At 45.2% G+C, this 23520-nt stretch overlaps 1 protein-coding gene across 6 annotated transcripts in view; it reads left to right on the top strand.

Annotated features, from left to right (window-relative positions):
- Window positions 1-23520, top strand: part of ANKS1B (ankyrin repeat and sterile alpha motif domain containing 1B) — a 327182-nt gene that overhangs the window by 60783 nt on the left and 242879 nt on the right. For all 6 annotated transcript variants that reach the window (XM_088651954.1, XM_088651950.1, XM_088651949.1 and 3 more), the window contains one exon: window positions 9746-9886. In XM_088651954.1, the coding sequence (XP_088508080.1) occupies window positions 9746-9886 (141 nt within the window). The remainder of the gene's footprint in view (window positions 1-9745; window positions 9887-23520) is intronic.

The following is a 23520-nucleotide window of genomic DNA, read 5'->3' as shown; positions in this document are numbered from 1 at the left end:
ATGAAGGGAGAATATAAGCTGCAAGGGGATTCCTGGGCTGCCTTATGCAAACCAGTCTGGCTGACTGAGGGAAGAACAGAGCTGTCACCATTACAATAGAGAGCAATTGAGGGTCAACAACTCCTTGTCACAGGTGTGGCAAGAGACTGGAGAGTTGGAAGGTTGCCAGGGTAACTGCTCTGGGGAAGGGGAAGGCCCTCTGGGAAGAAGAAAGAGGAAGAAAGGCAGAGGTCCATCTTGGTGAGGGTGAAGAAAGGACTGTTTGCACTGCTGTAAGATCTAGGCCCCCTCCATGCAGATGGAAGGTGTAAATAGGCAAATAAACCCTATTTCTTAAAGCATGACAGCCTCTACCATATCTTCTATTCTCAAAAGGGACACAGCCCCTGTGTGGGCACCTGAGATCCCATGCACTCTTGCCACAGTTTGGCAGAGAGAAGAAAGGCGCCAGGATTTTATAACAATATATACACAATATTGAAGGGAAAATACAAGCTGCAGAGGAATACCTGGGTTAGCCTAGGCCAGGGTTTCCCAAACTTGGGTCTCTAGCTGCTTTTTGGACTACAATCCCCATCATTCCTGGCCACTGGTCCTGCTAGCTAGGGATGATGGGAGTTGTAGTCCAATAACAGCTGGAGACCCAAGTTTAGGAAACCCTGGCCTAGGCAAACCAGCTGTCTAGCAAAGTGCAGAGACATTAAGAAACAATGGAGTTCCATTAAGGCCATTGTGAATGTAAAAGAACTATCCCTGCCCCTCTGTTCTGAGAGTGGACAGAGAAAGTAGAAATAGAGCTGAGTGTCATCAGCTTACTGCTGACAACATACTCCAAACCTCCAGAAAAACCCACCCAGCAGTTTCAGGTCGATGTTGAACAATGTAGGGGGTAAGAATGAGCTCTGCAGAACCCCACATTGAAGGTTCCACAGGGCTGCAAAGCATTCCCCAAGCAACACCCTCGGGGAATGACCATACAAGTTGGACTGGAGCCAACATAAAGTGGTGCCACCTACCCCTAGCTCGAACAGTCGCTCCAGAAGGACACCATGGCCGACGGTGTTGAAAGCCATTGAGAGGTCAAGAAGAATTAACAGGGACATGTTTCCTTTGTCTCTTTCTCTCCACAGAGGTCATCATACAGGGCTACCAAAGCTGTTTCTGTGCCAGAACTCGGCCTAAAACCCGATTGAAATGGATCCAAAAAATCAGTTTCTTTCAAAAGTGCCTGGATCTGGTCTGCGACCACTCATTTTAGAACCTTGCTCAGGAAAGGGAGATTAGCAACTTGCCTGGTAGTTAGGTTTTCTGAATCCAGGAAAAGTCATATACAAACTGTTAATATACATCAGGGATGGCCAACTCCCAAGAGACTGCGATCTACTCACAGAGTTAAAAACTGGCAGTGATCTTCCCCCGTTTTTGGGGGGTTCAGGTCAAAGTTGTTGAGCTTTTTTCAGGGAGGAGGAGGGGCTATTTTTTAGGGTTTAGGTCAAAGTTTTGAGTGGTTTTTTTTAGGGAGGAGGAAAGCGCCGTTTTGATGGGCTGCAGGTTGAAAATGTTGAGCTTTTTTAAGGGGAGCCATAGTTGTTGAGCTTCTTTGGGGGGAGCCAGTGATCTACCAGTGATCTACTACAGATGTCCAGTGATCTAATGGTAGGTCATGATCTACCTGTTGGATGTGCCTGATATACATAAATAAAATACTTTAAGGTGCCCTTGCAAATATTTTAAAGTAGCTATTGTACTGTATGAGTATTATTTTACTATTAATATCCTTTATTCCAGTAAGAGAAACAAGTGGATTAGAAAAGGACCAGTTGAGGGCAATGAAAATGATTATAGCCCATGTAGAGCTTATAAATGACAGAAGAGATTTTAAAAGCCAAAGATTATTCACTTTTGAAAGGGAAAGATTAAGAAGAGATATGATAGAGGTGGATAATGTAATGAATCTAACATTGCCACCAAAACGAATTGGTCACTTCTGTTCCTTCTGTTGTGTAATACCAGGGGTGCTGAATGAATTTATATGACTACAGATGTAAAGTGCACAAAAGGAAAGCAATTCTTTCATTCATGTTATTCATCAAGCAGAAAATTTGCTTCAGTTTAATGTCATTGAATCAACAGGGAAAACTTGATCTTTACTGTTTTTCTATGCATTGCTCCAATTCAGCAGTAAATAGTGTGTTTTCACAGGAAAACACCAGTGGGGGTGGGGGGCTCGGACAAGGACCTTTAAAGCACAGACCTGTGCCTAGAAACACAGCATAAAAGGAAGTCCAGATGAGCACTTAGTTTTTAGTATTTGTTCCAGTTATTTTCAGAGAGCAAGCAGGAGTGTAAGTATACTCTTTGTTTATCAGCATACCAACAAATATGTATATTTAACACAAAGGAGGGTATAGAGTCCTGTAAATAATGCAGAAATGTATTAAATTATTTTATTAATAATGATTAATAATGATTACATTATTAAAGCTGATGACTCAAGGTAGCTGTTTTACTACAAGAATTTTTTTAAAGTGGCTAGGGGTTTCCTTCTTTTCTCTGCCCCTTCTATTATGAGTGGAGCCAAAGGCTCATCTGCCATGTTTTGATTGTACATTCAAGCTGTCACTGACAACCTGGAGGCAACAGCTGTGCCCATGTATGCAGCTGAAATATTTAGAGTCTTCTCCTGAGAGATCCCTCCAAAGTCAAAATATACTAGATAGTGAGATGTGTATTGGCTCCAGTGTTATAAGGTTTTTGTTCATGTCAGTTTCCTAAGAAGAATGAGCAACTTGAATTCTATGTTGGAAAAATGGTTCATGGGACCAGGGTTAGGGCTGTAGAAATTAAGTTGGGGTATTGGTCATGGTGTGCCAAGGGATTAGCTGGCAGACAGCAATGCTAGTGATGATGCTCAGATAGCAGACACATTGGGTCAGGAGCTGGGCCTGGAGGCAAGGCTAAGGGTAGCAAACCAGGTCTGCTCCAACACCAGTAAACATTCTGAAGGCACACATGCCTTTGCAGGGACCTGTTTTTTGATCTGCTTCCTGAAGAATCAGCTTCCAATTAAAGAGGTGTTTTTACTTTGGCAAAATTGGTAGATTGCCTGGTAATCTCTAGGACTAGTGTGAGATATCGGTAATTTTACAGTGTTTTCAGTATCTGTGTTTGGGTGCAAATTGGTGGTCTATCATACCAGCTTTTAATTAGCAACATAAGAGCCTTGCTAGATCAGACCAAAGGCCTATCTACTAGCGCAGCACCATATTTTCCACAGTGACCAAACCAAAATTTGTGGGAGCTCATAAGCAGACATGATGGGGGGGGGAATGGCTGTCTTCACTGTTTTCCCACAGAATCCCATCTGCTGGTGTTCCACTGAGTACCAGCAACTGGCATTCAGAGGCATGTTTCTGCTGATCCTGGATAAAGTACCCTATATAGCTATCATGACTAGTAGACATTGATTATCCCCTGTGAATTTATCTAGTTATCTTGTTGTAAACTGCCCTGAGACCTCCGGGTATAGGGTGGTGTATAAGTTGAATTACAGTATTATTATTATTATTATTTAACAATAAGAAAGGTAAAGGACCCCTGACAGTTAAGTCCAGTCGCGAACGACTCTGGGGTTGTGGCACTCATCTCGCTTTACGGGCCGAGGGAGCCGACGTTTGTCTGCAGACAGTTTTTCCGGGTCATTTGGCCAGCATGACTAAGCCGCTTCTGGTGAAACCAGAGCAGCGCACGGAAACACAGTTTACCTTCCCACCGGAGCGCTACCTATTTACTGGTATCTACTTGCACTTTGACGTGCTTTTGAACTGCTAGGTTGGCAGGAGCTGGGACCAAGCAACGGGAGCTCACCTTGTCGCGGGGATTTGAACCGCTGACCTTCCGATCGGCAAGCCCTAGGCTCAGTGGTTTAGACCAAAGCACCACCCGCACCCCTATTATCTATATATATAAAAGTGTAAAAAGTACATGTGGGTGTGTTTCCACTTTTCACCAAAACCACTTAACCGATTGAGGTGAAATTTTGACACAACATCACATGCGAATGTCCAAAGGATATAGAAAAGTTTGCTAATACAGATGTCAGACCTCTGCCCGTTAAAAACCCCACAAAACCCCTGTTCCAGAACGCACCACTCAGCCAAAAGTGCATGCTGGGAAAAGAAGCAGGTTACAAACTAGCACCCTCTAGTGGTGGCTACACTGGTACTGCACCTATAAAACCTTCCCTCTCAACAGCACCTTGGCTCCCGTTTACATTCTAGGCCAAAGCCTTTACAGACTAGGCCGAATGGAGGTACTGACTCACCTGGGTGGGGGTTGGGGGAAGGAGGGGACGGGATAGGTCAGGACACGGTGGGACCAGTCACAGGGATGAGCCGGGGGTGGGGGGAGAAGGGGGTGTGATACGTCATGGGTCGGGACAGAGGGGGGGAATCACAGGGATAAGCCGTTGGGAGGGGGCGGGATACGTCATGGATCGGCACAGAGTGGGGGACATCACAGGGATGAGCCACAGCAACGTGTGGCAGGGCCAGCTAGTTATTAATAGTTCCCTTTTAAAGCCATCTAGGTTGGTGGCCATCACAACATCTTGTGAAAGCAAATTCCACAGTCTGTGCATTGTGCAAAAGAAGTATTTTATTTTGTCTGTCCTGATTCAAGTATTATGAGAGATGGGGGAAAGCTTCTCTCTATCCACTTTCTTCACACCACGAATAATTTAATATACCTCTTAATCACCTTAAAGGCACATATTGAGTTTAAAAATAATTTATCAGTATCATATTTATCATATTTTAAAACTAATTTAAAATATGATATTTTGACAAAATAGCTCATCATCTGTTATCTTAAAATCTCTTCCTGTCAGTTTCCATCCTGCCAACTGCCATATGTTGTCTGTTGCAAAGCTCAGCCTGTTGTCAATGGATGATCAGAGGAAATAATGAAAAACAGCTGGTTGTTGTTCTCTTCAAAACTCTTTATCATTTTCTCTATTTCAATAGACTAACTTCCCACTCATGTAGCCCTTTCAGCATGCCAAGACATTGATTTGTTTCTTTAGTTAGTTAGTGATAATAAAGCAGTGGTAAACATATGATCCTTGATCTCTTTTATTCACAATTTAAATGGAATCATTGTGTTGAATCAAACACTATTGAACAGCTGGATATCATTTGCAATTTTCAATGTAGAGAAAGAATAGTGACACTGCTATAAAGTAGGCTTGCAGAGAATGTAATGTTTCTTGGAAAAAATGATACAGTGCAAATAAATGTTCTTTATTTGTGATAACATCCTCAGCCTTTAACTCCAGATAATTAATTCCTGGACATGTAGAGCATATTTTCCAAAACTCAGATATTTTTTAATTTATCTGAGCCAGTTTGTAGGGCAAGGACATCTTGTAGGGCAAGGACCCCTAAAAATGCATGCATATTAGAAGAAATAATAATAATAATAATAATAATAATAATAATAATAATACATTTATTGTAAATGTACAACCTGTGTATAATTTCATTGTTCACAGGTTGTACATTGACAATAAAGGTATTATTATTATTAGTTGGCAAGAAAATAATAAAATTGTGACCATTGCCTACTCACTTGCCATATTATTTCTCTCCCTTGATTTAATATATGTTTCCTGTTGCAGCATGAAGAATAATGCATTTTCTATACTCTACCACCAACATCCACCCTCACTTCCACAGTGGAAAGCAAAGAAGGGAAACTGTTTTTGAGCCAATTTGCTTTCATCTAGGTATTTCATATCTACTATTGTTTATGTGAATAGAATCCCCACGCAGTCTGGCTGGTAAAATGAGACAACAACTACATACTTACAAATACTTCAAAAAGAAGAGTTGAGAGGTTTTACTATTGGAATATTTTTGTTCGCTTTGAATTTAAACCTTTTAAAATCTCTGAAAGCCAAAAAGGCCTTTACATGTACAATAATATAGGGCCGATGTTGTTGTTGTTGTTGTTGCTGCTGCTGCTGCTGCTGCTGCTGTTGTTGTTTCCCAGCTTCACAAAAAGGCAGCACCTATGTAGAAGAAGCATATATCAGTAGATTAAAGGGAATCCTGAATTTTGCAGAAGTTGGTAACATTTTAAAAGTCCTTCCCAATATGAGCAAAGATCCCCCAAATGACCTGAAGTGTGGGAATGTGTGCAAAGAATGTATCCCTCACTCTGTTTCATAAACATTACTACTCATTCTGATCTTCACTCAGATGAGGAAGCTGTGAATAAGTTCTTTTTCCATTGAAGAAGAGAGAGAAATAAAGATGCATTTGCTGCTTGCAGTTGAGGAATGCCTGCCCCACCACACAGATTAATAAAGGAGGGGCTGGCTTTTCACTTAGCCCTCCTCTCAGCCACAGGTGTGATGAAATAACCAGAATAAACAGTGCAGTGGCACTTGGGCAGGATGGTGAATGGGCATCTTGTCCTTGCTCAGCTAGAGGATGTGATACTGGGTTGGGCTATGGACTAGGCAGCTCCAGGCGCTCCTGGAGGAAACGGATTTTCTAGCTCCATTTTAATCAGGATTTAGGCCCGGTTTTGGCACAGAAACCACTTTGGTTGCCCTGTGTGACCTGTTGGGAGAGAGACGAGAAAAGTGTCTGTTAATTCTCCTCGACCTCGCAGCAACTTTCAGTACCATCGACCATGGTTTACTTCTGGAGCTGCTTTCGGAGATAGAGACACCGATTTGTGGTGGTTCTAGTCCTACTTTGATGGACATTTCCAGTGTTATTCAGCCTCCTGGAGGCTTCAGTGTGGGGTTCCTCAGGGTCTGATTTTATCCCCTATATTGTTTAACATCTACATGAAACCGCTGAGTGGACCGGTTAGCTGGGAAGTTGCCTGCTCTTGATGGGGTTGCACTAAGGACTGGATACACAGCTTGGGGGTACTTTTGGATCCTTTGCTGTCACTTGAGGCTCAGGTGGCCTTAGTGGTATGGAGTATTTATGTTCAAGGTAATCCACCAGAATTTGGGTCATGTTCCCAGCTTCCTGATTCTTCTTAGGCCTCTAATTGAAATTTTTTTTTGGTGTCTATTTCTGTCCAATTGTCCCTCAAGCTTCAGGGCAAGATCCTCTGTAGTAGTAGTAGTAGTAGTAGTAGTAGTAGCAAGACTTAGTGCTTTGTTTGCAGTTTGAGATATGTATTTTAGTTGACTAGAAAGGATTTCAAATAGTGCCAAGAAGATGGTACAATCACCCATGAGGGCCTGGGCGAAGTCTATCAATATAGGCATATGAGTATCAGCCTCCATGACTGCTGATGCTTTTTGAGGATGAGTGTTGCTTTTAGACATATTGGTATATGAGGCCTCACCTGAGTCCCCAGATAACGAGTCTTCAATTTGCTCTTGTATGTCAACATGTGCGGACTTGCTTTTAGAAGCCATAAAATCATCCAATCATTACCAGTAAGGTTTTTGCTATTTCAAGACCTATGGTTGTCCCTCAGTATTATTTTAGCCCTGCTGTGATCAGAGACATAGGATTATGTTGCCATTTAGCTTTGCAGCTAGCCATGCCTCCCATGATTATTATTATTTTTTAAATTGTGAACAAATGCATTAAAGATCAGAACAACTCTAACTGCTTTTCAGTGTAATTCTAATACATGTGTATTTAAAAGTAAGATTTTAAAAACTTATTTCCAGGTAAGTGTGCATGAAAGTTCTATTTTAAATATGGCCAAGCTAGACATCTAGACATTCTCCACCCCCTGCCACACTAACTTTCAGAGAGAGGAAATGCTCAGAATATTTGGATAGAAGTGGGATTTTTTTTAAAAAAAATATCAAATGGCCACATTTTTATTGTGGTTATCATACAAATACGAGAGAAAGATAACCTTTACCAATTTCATACATAATTCCCCTAATAGTAATGCCACTGCTTTTAGTAAATGAGTGCTTTGCATTCCTTTGGCATAGCATTTAAAATGTCCTCTAAGATTAACTTTTTTGAAATAAGAAATATTGGATCTAATTGTAAAAGTGTAGATATATGGTGAATCTGACACACGTCTCTACTGATCAGGGACATATAATCTTAATGTGCTCGTTTGTATGAACAATGTACTAAATCCTTCAAACTCCAGATCCTGCAAAGTTCACCCTGCCATTTTAATCATTTGTGCAAGAGTGCTTGTTTCTATGGCAACACATAATATGGTACCATTTCTCTGTCAAAATAATTTGATCAAGTAGCACATTAAGAAATGCATTGAAATTTAGTTTACAAATACACAGCAGATAAGCAGGTATTTTTAAAATGCAAAAATACAGTAAAGTATACCCAGTGTATTTAAACGAGAAAGATAAATTGTACATTTAATCTTCGTCAGTCATATGGTATCATATTTATTTAGTCACCTCAAGTTCCTAGGAGGAAAGGTAGGATAGCAATCTTTTTATTCATTCATTCATTCATTCATTCATTCATTCATTCATTCATTATCCATTTCTATTTCTGCCGAAACACTAAAGAGGGCTTAAATTAAAGGGTTTAAAATAATTGTGTATAGCAAATTCAGATTCAAACTGTTACCTAATGAAGAGACCATTTTGGAAAGGGGAACCCAAAATGGCAGTTGATCCCAGCCAAACTGAGAGCGTGAAAGTCATTGGCCTGGTTCAAAAGTAATGTTATAACTTGGATTGTTTAGCTTAACTTGTTTGGAGACAACAAAACCATGGTCTAAAGTTGGTTGTGACTCTCAATTTCTGTTAACATTGTTGTTGTTATATTTGAGCTCTGTATCCTGATTTATCCTAGTTTGTTGTGTCATTCCATTCTTGCCACTTTCCTGGCTACAGAGAGTCAGCTGGAACAAGTTCTGACTCTCGGAAAAATGATTGCCCTAAACAGGAAATTGTCTTGGGCCCCTGATGGTTTTTTCCAGTATGCATTTGTACATCTCGATATCACCATGAAGGAGATAGTGTCACAGTCTTCTATAAATAATTATTAATTAGGAATTGCAGGGAGATGAGTGGTCAGAGGGCAGCCTAGGAAGCAGATCTGGGCAGATGAGTACAAGAAACAAAATGGGAGGTGTTGGAGAATATTTATAAATTCAAGAATGGGTGGCAAATTGGGTGCCTGTAGACATTTTTGCTCAATTTATACAACACTAATTTAGTTACAGGTAGGTAGCTGTGTTGGTCTGAGTCAAAGCAAAAATAAAAAAATTCCTTCAGTAGCACCTTAAAGACCAACTAAGTTTTTATTTTGGTATGAGCTTTCGTGTGCATGCACACTTCTTCAGATACACTTGAAACAGAAGAGCCAGACCCTTATGTATATACAGAGGGTGGTGGGGGTGGGTGGGAATGGGTGATGGGCTGATAGGAGTGGTAAACCTGTTGATGGCTGTTAACGACTGCTGATGACTGCAATTGGTCCTGCAGGGGAAAAAAAGCAAGGGCTGAGGCGCTAAAGAAAGCTTGATCATGCATAATGAGATAAGAATCCTATGTCTTTGTTCATCCCAGGTGGCTCCATGGTTTGAACAAAGGGATGAACAAAGACATTTAAAGTATAACTTCCTGTAGTTCCATTTGAAGATTCATTCACGTTGGCACAGTATATACAAATTCTGCTGTGGTCTATTTCAGTAGACTTATTTATTTATTTATTTCATAAAATATACAGTACACTTAATTTTTGAAATGCTACTCTTTCATCTTCAGAAATCATCCTCAACAAACCTGTTACCAACAGAAGAGGATGAAGAAGATGGAGGTGAAAACAGTTGTGGGCCGACAGGTTTGTGGGAAGCACTGACACCTTGTAATGGATGCAGGAATCTTGGCTTTCCTAGTCTTACTCAGGTATTTTATTCAATTCTTTACTTCACAATAAAATATTGGTTGAGTAATATTTTTTTCTATTGTACTTTTTAGTGTTTCTTTTTATATCTGAATTAAGTAAAAACAAAGGAGTAAATTAAAGCACATTATGTCTTAAATGTGCTTAAAGACTTGAACATTCAGGGCAAAATGATTCTGAAAGTTAACAAATTACAGCTTTTAAAAATACCTTCTTTGTTCCTGAAACAATACTTCAAAGGCAAAAGGAAATCGAGTCAGTGGAATCATCGTCTTCTCATCCTTGCCAACTGTTTATTGGTTTACAGAATGATACTAATCCTAATCTGCAGAGGCATCAGATGCAAGGCCTCTTTGTTCATCAGATGACTGAGCAAGTGGCAAAGGGGTATATATCTCTGACCTCATACTGTGCACCTTAGAGCTCACAAGCTGGGGGGGGGGGCAAACTCTGGAAGTAGGAAACTATGGAGGAAAGGTACTTTGCACACAAACAACCCATCTCCAGAACAGTTATGGGAATGTGAGCCCATTGATAACACTCTTCTGCCTAGAACCTTACAGGTTCCTCATCTCAGGACTCCACACTGAATGCCAAACTGCACCCCAGCCACTGGAGATGCATGGCAAAAGCGCTCCACACAGGTAAGTAACAGAAGCGGAAACAAGCTGTAATGTATAACTGCTGCAACTGTCTTCTTTCTCCCACCCACCACCTTTGCTACACATGAATATGGGATCTTGTCTGAACTGCCATGCTCTCTCTGCTTCTCCCCCCACAACAGCAGTGAACGGTGTTTCCCACATACAGGGAAACACTTAGTTAAGTTCTGCTTTGGCAGTGGTCTGGCACTCCAATCATTGCAATTGCTGGCCAAACGCAAGCACTTTTACTTTGCAGTGTCACATCCCAAAGGCATGGAGGGAAACAATCAGCCACTAGTGTTTCCCAGTGCTATGGCAATGGCACCCACCTGAGAGGTGCCAGAACTGAGTTCCTGTGAGTTCCAGTTGAAAAAAGCCCTGGTGTTTCCCTGTAACCTCAAAGGGAGATGTATGCACACAGTCACAGCAGTCTCCGTCAGTGGGTGAGAGGCTGAGAAATTAGCACTGTCAGAGTACTGAAATAGCACCATGTTCAAACACTGGCATTGCTACCTGGCCAGGGCCACAGCAAGGTTGGGGCTGTGTGGTTGCACCAGCAGAACCACTGCACCATCCCAGCCTTGTCCAGGTAAGCATCAGTGATGCCAGTGTCAGTAAGATGGCTTTTCTGACGGTGGGCATGCATTGTCATTGCCACTTCCTTGCTTCTCTCACTGCCTCACAAACACCTACAGTATATTCAGTTTCAGGGACTTTGTGCTATAACCACTGATTTTGCTTGTTGCTTTCTTTTTGTGTCTCCCCTCGCTCTCTACAGGTCACTTACTGGTACAGAATCTATCCCATACCCCACTTCATTCTGGCCAGGAGGGAAGTGCACCCCATGACCAGCAGCTGTGACAAGGATGTTTATGGCTATTCATCTGTGGGTTTGTTAACATGCTAGGCTCCTGTACCACCACAGGCTCCATGTAAGATAGCAGGTGCACCATGGTGTTGGTGCCAAAAAGGACTCTGTACACACTACTTTGATGTATTTTGAGCTACTTTCCAAAGAGAAGGAGTCTTGCTGCAGTAACTGGTTGGGAAACCCACCCATGTACTTTTCCCTTTCTAGATCACCACCCCAGATGCTGTTCAATAAATGCTATGTGGCTATAAAGGAAACATGTGTAGTTTCTATGCTGTTAGGGAGTAGTAGGTAAGGATCCCATGCACACACCCAACTAGGATCTGGCCTCAGAAAGAGACTGTGGGGGTGTGACATTTATTTGTTTTTATTTTATTGCTAGGCACTCCAAAGGTAAATGGAGCCATATTCTTCCTGGAGGGATCTGAACTCCTGCCTCCTGCTTCACAACTAGAGATGGTCAAATCTAATTCCTGGACCCAGCACAGATTCAATTCCTGGAATAGCCAGGTTAGCTTCCTGGTGAGGTAATGGCCCTCTGAATATGGGGCATTAAAGTAACAAAGGAAGTGGCTCTGTGTCAGAATACAAATGGGTGGGCCTTCTTCCCTCAACTCCCTGATAGTTACAAAGACAAAGTTGAGAGCTCTCTCTGTGTGTGTAAGCAAGAAGCTGGAAGCAAGGCAACAGGTTTGGAAGGCAGTCAGAGCCATGCCTGATTTCTGCAGGAATTGAAAGCTGTGGCTATAGAAGAAGCAAGACCCTCTTGGGGTATTAATGCTGTGAACCCCTCCATCATAAGCTCAGGTTGTGTATATGTGTAAATAAACCATCTATCATAAAGATACCACTGGCTCTCTTGTCTCACATCATGAAGGAAACTGAATGCTGGGTAAGCGCCTGGAACCCCTGGAATCTCACACTGCTCAGAGATTGGGGTGGTGTGTGACACTGGTGTCAGTAGTAGGATTCATGTTTCCTCAGGGAAGACCTGTGAGCAAGGTGTGTCCAAGTCATGATGGAGGGAGGAATAGCAACACTCCTTGAACAGCTTGAGAGAATGGAGCAACAGTGGAGCAAGCAGCTTGACCAAATGAAGAAGTGACAAAGTCAGCAGCAGAGCCAGTGGTTTGATAAAATAGACCAGCTGCAAGCAGAGTGGGTGAGGCGCCTCCTTGGAGGTGAGAGCCCTGGCTGATGAGTTCTCCACTCCCTGGGAGCCTGCTGTAGAAGAATGGATGCAGGAGGAAAGGCCAGTGAAGGAGGAAAGTGCTCCAGAGGAGAGTGAACTGCAAGATGGAAGTGAAGAGATGCTGCTTATGGATCTCTTCATTCCAAGTGTGCCCGCGGTGATGCAAGAGGTGTGCATGCATGAGCAAGAAGAAACAGTGCCTAAAGAGATGCCAGAAGAAGAAATGCAACAGGAGGAATTGGGAGGTGCGTGTGAACAATGCAGAAGGATCAGCAAGCACCTGAGGAATCAGTAGAGAAAAACGTGTGGGAAAGTTGGATACATGTGTGCATGCACCAGAGTAGCAGCCGGTGCCTGCTGAATTGGATGAGATAAAACCGTCCAATGACATTGTCCCTTGGGTGCGCCAAGATAGGCTTGCAGGGTGGAGAACCAGTCCTTATAATGGGTGCAGCCCTTACATAGGCCCCAGCAGTGAGGTTCCTGTGAGTTTTGGGGGCAAGAGCCACTTGAATAGTTGCCTGCCTTTGCTTGGGCCCATGAAGTGTTTGAGAGATGTTGGGAGCATGGGTGTACCCAGCATGGGGCAGGGGGGTGCAGCTGCCCCCCCTAGAAGGCCTCCCAACTAAGCAGTGAGGGGAATTCCTGGCCGCCAACTTGACTGAACTGGGCCAGCTGATCCTGAAGGTGGTGCTTCCAGATAGGGACTTGTGGCAGAACTTTGATTTGCAGTTTGGGACGGGATGAAGTGGACTTACCCAGAGGCAGCAAGAGGAAAATAGATGGAGGGGACTTCTAGTGTGTCAGTGGGAAATCTGATCATGTAGTTGTGTCTTGAGGCTCACTATGCAACTACAGAGACTGCTTTGGGACTGAAGTTTGAGTTTGGAGCCTCTGATCTACAACCAAAGGGAAGACCAAAGACAAATTGAAGAGTTCCACCTGTGATTTGAGCCCCAAGGCAGCTTTTAATCTACTTGATCTGAGAACTTGCTAAAACTCCCAAGGCAAAGAGCCATGCAAGCAACTGCAAGGGGTGGGGGTTTGTGCTTTTTGGGACTGTTTGCTTATTTGCTGCAGGGATCCTTCCTGCAAGGTTTGACCTTTCTTTCTTTCTTTCTTTCTTTCTTTCTTTCTTTCTTTCTTTCTTTCTTTCTTTCTTTCTTTCTTTCTTTCTCTCTCTCTCTCTCTCTCTCTCTCTGTGTGTGTGTGTGTGTGTGTGTGTTTTGAAATGCTGTCGATTTGTCCTTTTTACATGTTTGTGTTTGATAGGAACTTTTATATCATTCTGATAACTTTGTGAAAGCTGCTTTGTGCTGCAGTGGGACAAAGGAAAGCATGAGCAAGGCCTTTGGGTAATGCAGCTGTGGTACTGAGACTTGCATCCTAGCTTAAACATGCTAGAATTTCATCATCTTTTAACATGCCAAGGGTGGGGGACTGGGTAAGCTGCAGAACTGTAACTTGGAGCAGGCACTAAGGAAAAAAAGAAAGGCCTGAACAGATATTCTTTTCAAGCACCTCAACTCTGCTTCCCTTTTATCACCTGAATCTTGATTGCAGCATCTGGGCTTAATGAGGCATGTGATCCTCATTTGTTCTGTGCCTACTCCAGCTGAGGAATCACACGCCTCTTCCCAGAGCTAAAAAAACCCACCTGGCCAGCTAGGGTGCTGGCTGTGGGCCCTTGCTTGCCTCAGCCTCCTAGAGCATACCTCCCACAGCTCCCTACACCTCAGACCCCACCGTGTTTGTGGAAATGGGGGGGTCACCTCTGGTGATGGGTCCTGCTCCTTTGGTTCCTCTGCACTGACCCCCATCCATTCGCCATCCTCTGTCACTCTGTGAGTATCCCCACCTTGGAATATGATAAGAAAATTGCCTAATTGAGATTTTAAAATGAAAATCAGAAAAGGGGAAGCCTATAAAATAATGTTTATGAAAAATGAATAATTATATAATTATTTTTGGTTTTTCTTTTTCTTTCTTTGTTTTGTTTCTTTTTTGTGTGATATTTTGTAATGTGTATTATTTTATGTATTAATGATGTAAATTTGAATAGATAGTTGGGTGGACACTCGCCTGTATCTCTTCCTGTCATCCTAGAGCCTCTTGGTGGCGGGGGGGGGGTTCTGGGGGGAGGGAGGGATGGGGACAAACCCAATTACAAAATGAACCACCTTCGACTGCTCACTTTTCGGAGGATTCTCTCGTGGCAGGAGGATCTCGTGGAGGGAGGGTAAGAAGAAGGGGGATAATATGTTATGTGTGTGTATGTTTTTCTTTATTATGCAAAATCAATATGTGGTTTGCTTTGGGAACTCACACACAGTTGTACAAGAGTTCTGAGCTTTGGAACTCAGATGAGCAGATTCCTGCTTACCTGGCTCCAAACCTTAGCCATCTGGCACTGAGAGCACTTGGTACATCCAAACTAGGAACTAGTTAGCAGAAAGCTGCTCAGCTAGCTCTGGTAATGAGTGGAAGCAGTATTTCAATGGAACTGGCTAGGGAATTGGGGTGAGGGAATATGTGCTTTACATCAGGAATGTCCAACTGTTAAATAAATCACAGACTGTACCAAATGAAAGAAAATGGTTGGCTTAATTTCTTTGGAAAGTAACAATCAATATAAGGAAGCACTAAAATAAATTTCAGCTCTCTTTCACTATGCTGATTTTCCCTCAATCTTCAGCAGGGTATAATCATTGCCTGCTGATTCCTTCAGGGTAGACTACATAGTGCCCTTTTCAGTTGCTCAGTAGCTGCTTGAATGTGTGGGTGGTATACTCTTAAAGACTCCCAAACTTTCAGTTTACCTAGCAGTTAGAAATTCTACTGTAAAGTCAAGAATTCACAGTGTAAACTTTGAAGTTTATATGGATATTACGGCTTGCCAATATAGTAGTCCATTTTAATCAATTTAAGGGAGAGTACCATGGCTTTCATTCTACTTCAGCATGTTTGCCAGATTTCAGACAAAGGATATGCTGGAAATAATGGAATCTGAAAACAGAGGTTACTTTTGTACTCAGCTCTCCCGCTAATCGGCTTCTGCATGAGGAGATGCTGCTGTTGGCAGAAACAGCAGATGAGCAAGTAATTCAGCAAATGTAATTATCATAATAAATGCAGTAGCTAGCAATTTAACAGGGAAATAAGCTAGTAAGGGTTATCCTAAAATAAATGTAATTTTGTCTCATATTTCTCTATGAAACAGGTACCCCGCGTTCTTTTCCTTGTAAAGTACATAAATTAGATAATGTACCACACAGAGAAAATTTCCGTCAAAATGCTTTAAAACTTTTATCATTGAGCAACATAAATGACAACCAATTTTCTCACTTAACACCAACAAAAAAGGTGCTCCAACCAGTGATGTCTTATGACTGTTTTTCAGTATGGTTCATACAGTTAAATAAGTCATGGAATATGGTATTCATTTTAGAACCACCCCCCCCCCCACAGAAACCCCCACTACCGCTAGCATTCCATCTCCACTGTAGGATATTGTTGGACCAGTAAAGTGGTATGTGTATTCTAGGTGAGTTCTAATCAGAGATGAAAAGTAAAAAAATATTATTGATGCAGAAGTAGTATTGGGTTACTATGGTTGATCAGAGATAAAATTTTGCTTGCTAATTCATCTTGTGCTATGTTTTCTTAAATAGCTTCAAAATGTTGTCCAGTAATACTATTAGTTGCACCGGGGTGGGGGCAGGAATAAGCACCCACTTAGCACACATAGCTCTTTGCTGTTCTTCAGGCTACTGGTTGTGCTTTGCTATATACTGTATATTCCTGCATATAAGACTACTTTTTAACCCAGGAAAATCTTCTCAAAAGTCGGGGTTCGTCTTATATGCCAGGTCGTATTTCTTATACGGCGAGTATATTCCAAACTCTATATTTTAACTGGAAAAGTTGAGGGTCGTCTTATACGCCCAGTCGTTCTGCTTGGCTATTATGTCATTTTATTACTTGGCTTTAATTTATATTGATGGTTATAAAAAGGTTTATTGTGTGCCACCAGAGTCAATGAATTATTTAGAAAAATGGCTATTAAAGGTTTAAGTAAATAGTGAAACTAGTTTCCTACCAATTTTTTTTAACATGCTACAGCATTAGGGAGTTCAGCATTGTTTTCCCACCACATCATCTTCTCCTGAGATCCTTTTTAAAGCACATATGAGCCATGCTGATAAGGTGTGTCAAAGGTCCCATCAAATTCCAACTGTTGGCGATGTGAATGTAGCTTGACTATTTGGGGATACACTCAGATCATGCTTCTTTTTTTCAAGGGATATGTAAAAGCACTCAATTGTCAGTACTTTTATAGGAAATAAGTTGTGCCCCTTTGCTTACTTAAAATGCAGTATTAATCCCCCAATACTGATGGTAGGGCTGTGTGTTAGGGTGGTGAATGTTGGCACTGGTGGAGAGGTGTGCCTTCTGGGTGAGGGGGCAGGATCCACTGTGGTGGAAATCTCAAGTATCACATTCTTCCCCATATGGTAGCCAACAGTCAGCACTGAAATCAGATGTTTGGTGGTAGCAGTGTACTGCCATAGCCACATTAAATCCACTAGGGCAGCAGCACCAGATAGAACTGATGTAGCAAAAAATAAGGGGGGGGGGGGGAATCTGCCTATCCTGACTGGCATGAGCTGGCAAGGCTTCAAGTGTAGCAGTGAATCCACCACTCTGCATCTTCCTGGCCTTGGTTTGGATTGCTCTGCTTCCGAGCATCATTAATATGATTCATCCATGGTTGAAACCCATTTTTGCACAGAAAGACTGCTGTGTGGAAGCCATTTAGAACTGTGTCTGAATGGTGTCTGCTCTATATGGCAAACTTGTTTTCTGCAGTAGCCCCACAGATTGTTTCCATAGGATCACAAAACATTTTTATCATTTTGAGAAAATGGTGGTGGCAGCTGATCAATGTGGTAAACCATATTATGGTATCATATTTCTGAAATACCAAAAATAAAGCTTTTGCATTTTGCTTTATCTCCATGTGTCTAATAATAGCAGATAATAAGCTTCAAAAAAGTATCATGAAGTATAATTTAATCTTATTATTGACTCAAGGTTTATGATGCCCTAACATGATTATTTCTTTTTCTAAACAGCTAATATGCTAATACTTTAACTGAATATTACTCCTTAATTATTTGCTAAGCTATGCACAGAGCTATTTATTATTTATGTTGCCATAGTAATAGAAATATTTTAATTACATTTTTAAGGAAGGAGACACATTTCTTCTTCTAAAAACATGCAGACTTTATAATGAATTTCATTTTAGTTTTTTTAATCATGTCATTTTCTTAGAAGAAAAAATGATGCATTCCTTGTGATCATGATAACACTGTTGTGAAAAGCACGCAAGGGAGATTCTCAGGCAAAGGGCAACCATAAATCTGGTAGGAAGGCACCATAGCCAGGAAGCCTACCCTGCCTGGTAGCAGATATATGGAACTTCTCCCCTGCAATGGCTAAGCAAAGTAAATCCCCGCCTAGCAGTCTGTGACACCACAATCCCCTCATGTTTTCCAGTCACGCATCAAGCTGCCTAGCTATGCCTATCCAGCCTGTTATGTACTGAGCTGAATCCTAGAACAATAGGATTCAGAAACAGCGGGAGCTACCCAATCCAACTCCAGGTGGAAGTGAATCCGCAACCTGATTGGCCTGCTGGAGCAGCCAATCAGGCGGCGGGCAGCCAATCAGGCTGCAGGCAGAAGTCAATCCACAATATAATTGGCCCACAGGTGTAGCCCTGAAGTAGCCAATCACGCAAGGCCCATTGTGTAAATAATGTATATAAGCAGATGGTTTTGGGAAAAGAGCCATTCTTCTTCTCCTCTTCTCCTTGATGACTATGAGCTGAATAAAGAGCATGAAATTCACTCTCGACTCCGAGTACATTTCACTGGCGACGAGGATGGGATCCTGCTGAGCTGACCGCCACCACGCACTGCACCGCAGCACCGCCACCTGCTGCACCGCTGCATCGCACCGTGCATCCAGGCTTCAGCTCCAGGACCCAAGGAACCCAGAATGGCAACCGACAGCAGCTTCTCGCCATTCAAACCAGCATCAGGAGACTGGGAAGGGTACGCTGCCCGTTTCAACTTCCTCCTGCAAGCGAAAGAAGTCACCAACGATGCCATGAAGAGGGCGACATTCTTCAGCGTCTGTGGAGAGGAGACGTTTGAAATCGCCCGGGCTCTCCTTGCACCTAGAGATGTCGCTACCGTCTCGTACAAAACAATAATGGAACGGCTGAAGGAGCACTTCTCACCACAGCCCTCGGTGGTAGCTTGCCGAAATGCCTTCTACGCAAAGCGGCAAGCCCCGGGGGAAACCATAACTGGGTTTGTGACCTCCCTCCGCCAAGCCGCCCGGCTATGCAACTTCTCAGAGTTGGAGAACATGCTTCGTGACCGCCTCGTCGGTGGCCTGAGGGACGAGATGTTGCAACGACGCCTCTACGCCAAAAAAGACCTCACGTTCCAGATTGCTCTGGAGGAAGCCCTGGCAACCGAAGCCGCCGAGAGGTCAACGCAAGAGGCATGACCGGCCCCGCCATCCCAACCGAGGGTCTACCACGAAGACCTCACCGACGAATCCGAATCTGACAGGGAGGAAGTACACCGAGTACAGCGGCGCACTCAAGCAGCACACACACCACAGCAGCCTCGACGAGAAGGAGGGAACTGTGCAAGCTGCGGGGAGAACCACGAGAGGAGGACCTGTCGTTTCCGCAACGCAGAGTGCAGGCAGTGCAGAAAATTGGGACACATCGCCCGGGTGTGTCGGGCTCGACTCACCCGTCGACAAGCATCAGATGACCGACCCAGGAGCCCCAGGTCACACGGCACCATGCACCAAGGCAACTCGACGGAGATCACGGACTACCAGGTATTCCAGTTGCCCCATCCCAGCACAGAGAAAATTTATATAGAGGTACAGATAGAGGGAGCCCCATGCCGCATGGAGCTGGACACGGGTTCAACTCTATCCATAATCTCGGCCCGAACATTAAGGGAACTGTGCCCTAATGGGGGTCCCAAACTAAGGCCGGCCCCATTCACCCTCCGGGACTTCCAGAAACGTAAGGTCCCTACAATGGGGGTGGGGACCTTCAGGGTGCAATATCGAGGGCGAAAGCAACAATTGGACTTGCTGGTAGTTAAGGGCCCCTACGTTAGCTTACTGGGACTGGCATGGTTTGGACCTCTGGGGCTAGCCGTTACCGGGGTGAACCGCACTAGCTTACAAGTGGACGTGGACGCCATATGCAAAGAGTTTCCAGGGGTTTTCGATGGGGCATTGGGACGATATACAGGACCCCCCATTGCCCTACAGCTAGACCCCGCTGTACGACCCATCAGGCACAAGGCCCGCCGGGTCCCGTTCGCCCTGAAACCCCGCATAGACGAGGAATTGGACCGACTCGTGGAGCAAGGAGTGCTGGAGCCGGTGCCCAACGCCCCCTGGGAAACTCCAATTGTCACACCCGTCAAGCCTAACGGTTCGGTCCGCATCTGTGCAGACTACAAATGCACCATAAACAAGGCTCTCACGGCCCATGCATACCCAGTGCCAGTGGTCAGCCATGTCCTCGCCACCCTGGCTGGGTCAAAAATCTTTGGCAAACTGGACTTGGCCCAAGCGTATCAACAGTTGCCTGTGGACGAAGCCACAGCAGAGGCTCAGACGATTGTGACGCACAGAGGGGCATTCAGAGTAAAGCGGCTGCAATTTGGCGTTAGCGTGGCACCAGGCATATTCCAGAATCTAATGGACTCTCTCCTTAAAGGGATTCCTGGCGTCACCCCCTTCTTCGATGATGTACTGATCGCCGGGCCCACACCAGAGGAATTTGAGGACCGCCTCCGCTCCGTCCTGCACCGTTTCCAGATGGCGGGCCTCAAGGTGAAGCGGGAAAAGTGTTTACTGGGAGTGCCGCAGGTGGACTTTCTGGGATTTAAGGTGGACGCAGAAGGGGTCCATCCAACCGGTGACAAGGTACGGGCCATTTGTGAGGCCCCAGCGCCCAAGAGCAAGCCCAAACTTCAGTCATTCTTGGGACTATTGAACTTTTACCATGCCTTTCTTCCGCATAAGGCAGCGGTAGCGGAGCCCCTACACAGACTCCTAGATAAAAGGGCCCCTTGGGTGTGGGGCCAGCGACAAAGGGCCGCATTCCAGGCAGTCAAGGACTTGCTCGTCTCGAACTCGGTCTTGGCACACTTCGACGAGAGGCTGCCAGTGGTGCTGGCATGCGACGCCTCTCCCTATGGCATCGGCGCTGTCCTGGGACACCAACTCCCGGATGGAAGAGAGGTGCCGGTGGCATACTTCTCCCAGACGCTTGCTGCAGCCGAACGAAACTACTCACAGATTGACAAGGAGGGTCTGGCAATCGTGAAGGGCGTAAAAAAATTCCATGATTTCTTGTACGGGCGGCCCTTTACCATAGTGACTGACCACAAGCCGTTGCTTGGCCTGTTTGCCCCCGAGAAGCAGACCCCCCAAGTGTTGTCTCCACGTGTCCTCAGGTGGTCAATTTTCCTTGCCGGCTACCAGTATGCACTAATCCACCGCCCTGGGAAGGCGATGGGCCACGCAGACGCCCTCAGCAGGCTACCACTACCAGAAACAGGCCCCGACCCAGCGCCTGCGCAAGAGGTTATGACCCTGGAGCTGCTTCCCGACCGACCCATTCAGGCACAAGAAGTTGCGCACCATTCCACAAAAGATAGGGTCATCTCCCGGGTCCTGGACTGGGTGTGGCGAGGATGGCCCAGCAGCAGCCCCGGGCCAGAATTCGCTGGCTACACAAACCGCAAACATGAACTGTCGGCCCACAAGGGGTGCCTGTTATGGGGAAGCAGGGTTGTTGTTCCCCAGCCCCTCCGCAAAAGGGTCCTCACAGCCCTACACGAGACACACCCAGGGGTAGTGAGGATGAAGGCCCTTGCCAGGAGTTATGTGTGGTGGCCGGGGATTGACAGAGAGATAGAGGCCTGGGTCCAACACTGCCAGACCTGCCAAGAATCCCGCCCGGATCCCCCAAGGGCCCCAGTCCAGCCCTGGGAGTCCGCCCGACATCCATGGTCACGCTTGCACGTGGACTTCGCTGGACCCTTCCAGGGAAAAACATTCTTCATAGTGGTGGATTCCTACACCAAATGGCTGGAGGTCGCACTGGTACCGTCCACTTCTACGGCGGCAGCCATCCGGGTACTACGTAAGCTTTTTGCAACCCACGGGCTCCCTGACACCCTCGTCTCGGACAATGGAACCGCATTCACGTCAGAGGAGTTCCAGACCTTCACAGCGCAGAACGCCATCCGCCACATCCGCTCAGCACCATTCCACCCTGCCACCAATGGCCAAGCGGAGCGCATGGTGCGGACCACCAAGGACAGCCTCCGCCGCATGACACAAGGGGACTGGGAATACCGCCTTGCCGCATTTCTTCTAGCACAGCACAGCACCCCAAGCACAACGACGGGCCGGAGCCCAGCTGAACTACTAATGGGCCGGCGCCTTGCAACTAGACTGGACCGACTTCACCCCGACAGAGCTCAGGATGAGGTAGTGGTGGGGAAAGGCAGGAACCCCCGGACATTTGTGGCCCAGGACGCAGTGTACGCAAAGAATTTTGGGGCAGGCCCAGCATGGGTACCCGCCACAGTCACCAAGGTGACCGGTCCCGTGTCGTACGAGGTACTAACGGAAGGGGGGCAATGTTGGCGCCGCCACTGCGACCAGCTACGGCGACGATTCCCAGGAGGAACCCGGGAGGAGAGCGGGACAGAGGGGTCCCAAGGGGACAGCAGGGCAGTGAGGCCTGTAGAGCGAGAGGGGTGGGCAGGGGAAGCAGAAGCAGAAGCAGTAGACACAGAGGGGCGCCCCGAGGCTGGAAGGACACCGGAACCAGAGCCACAACCTAGTGGTTCAGTGGCGCCAGACCAGACAGCCCCGGCACAGCCAGCAGCCTCGGAACACGAGCCAGAACCAGAACCCCTGACCAAGGAACACCCCAGGCCACAACGCACACGGAGGCGGCCAGCAGACCTTGGGGACTACGAATGCAACTTCCCGGGCAGGACTGGAACTTAGAGGGGAGGGGTGTTATGTACTGAGCTGAATCCTAGAACAATAGGATTCAGAAACAGCGGGAGCTACCCAATCCAACTCCAGGTGGAAGTGAATCCGCAACCTGATTGGCCTGCTGGAGCAGCCAATCAGGCGGCGGGCAGAAGTGAATCTGCTACCTGATTGGCCTGTAGGAGCAGCCAATCAGGCTGCAGGCAGAAGTCAATCCACAATATAATTGGCCCACAGGTGTAGCCCTGAAGTAGCCAATCACGCAAGGCCCATTGTGTAAATAATGTATATAAGCAGATGGTTTTGGGAAAAGAGCCATTCTTCTTCTCCTCTTCTCCTTGATGACTATGAGCTGAATAAAGAGCATGAAATTCACTCTCGACTCCGAGTACATTTCACAGCCTTTACATACATTCTACTCAGAGCTGGAAACTGAACTGAAAGGTTCTGCATGATCAACCATCACCCCTCCTTAGTCAACACAAGGCAATGTTTGTTGGCAACGTTTCCATACCATATAGGCTGTGAGCATCACAGGGCTCATGCAATGGCTCCACATCTCTGCTTCCTGCTATCCATGTGAGTGGGCAGTATCTTGGCTTAAAAAACAACAACCCACCCACACTATTCTGACATTACACGTTAATACTATTACCAGTTTAGTATCTCATTTGCTTTACTTTGTAATTATAAATAGGGATAGTTTTGCTAAAGTTGCTATCATCTAATGCAAGTCTACATGGATTTTGACCCGTGGTGAGGAACAGATCCCACGAGACATATCTGGGTGTTTCTCAG

Source organism: Zootoca vivipara, chromosome 9, assembly GCF_965207765.1.
Source record: "Zootoca vivipara chromosome 9, rZooViv2.hap1.1, whole genome shotgun sequence".
Taxonomy (NCBI): Eukaryota; Metazoa; Chordata; class Lepidosauria; order Squamata; family Lacertidae; genus Zootoca; species Zootoca vivipara.
This window is presented reverse-complemented; position numbering and strand designations above follow the sequence as displayed.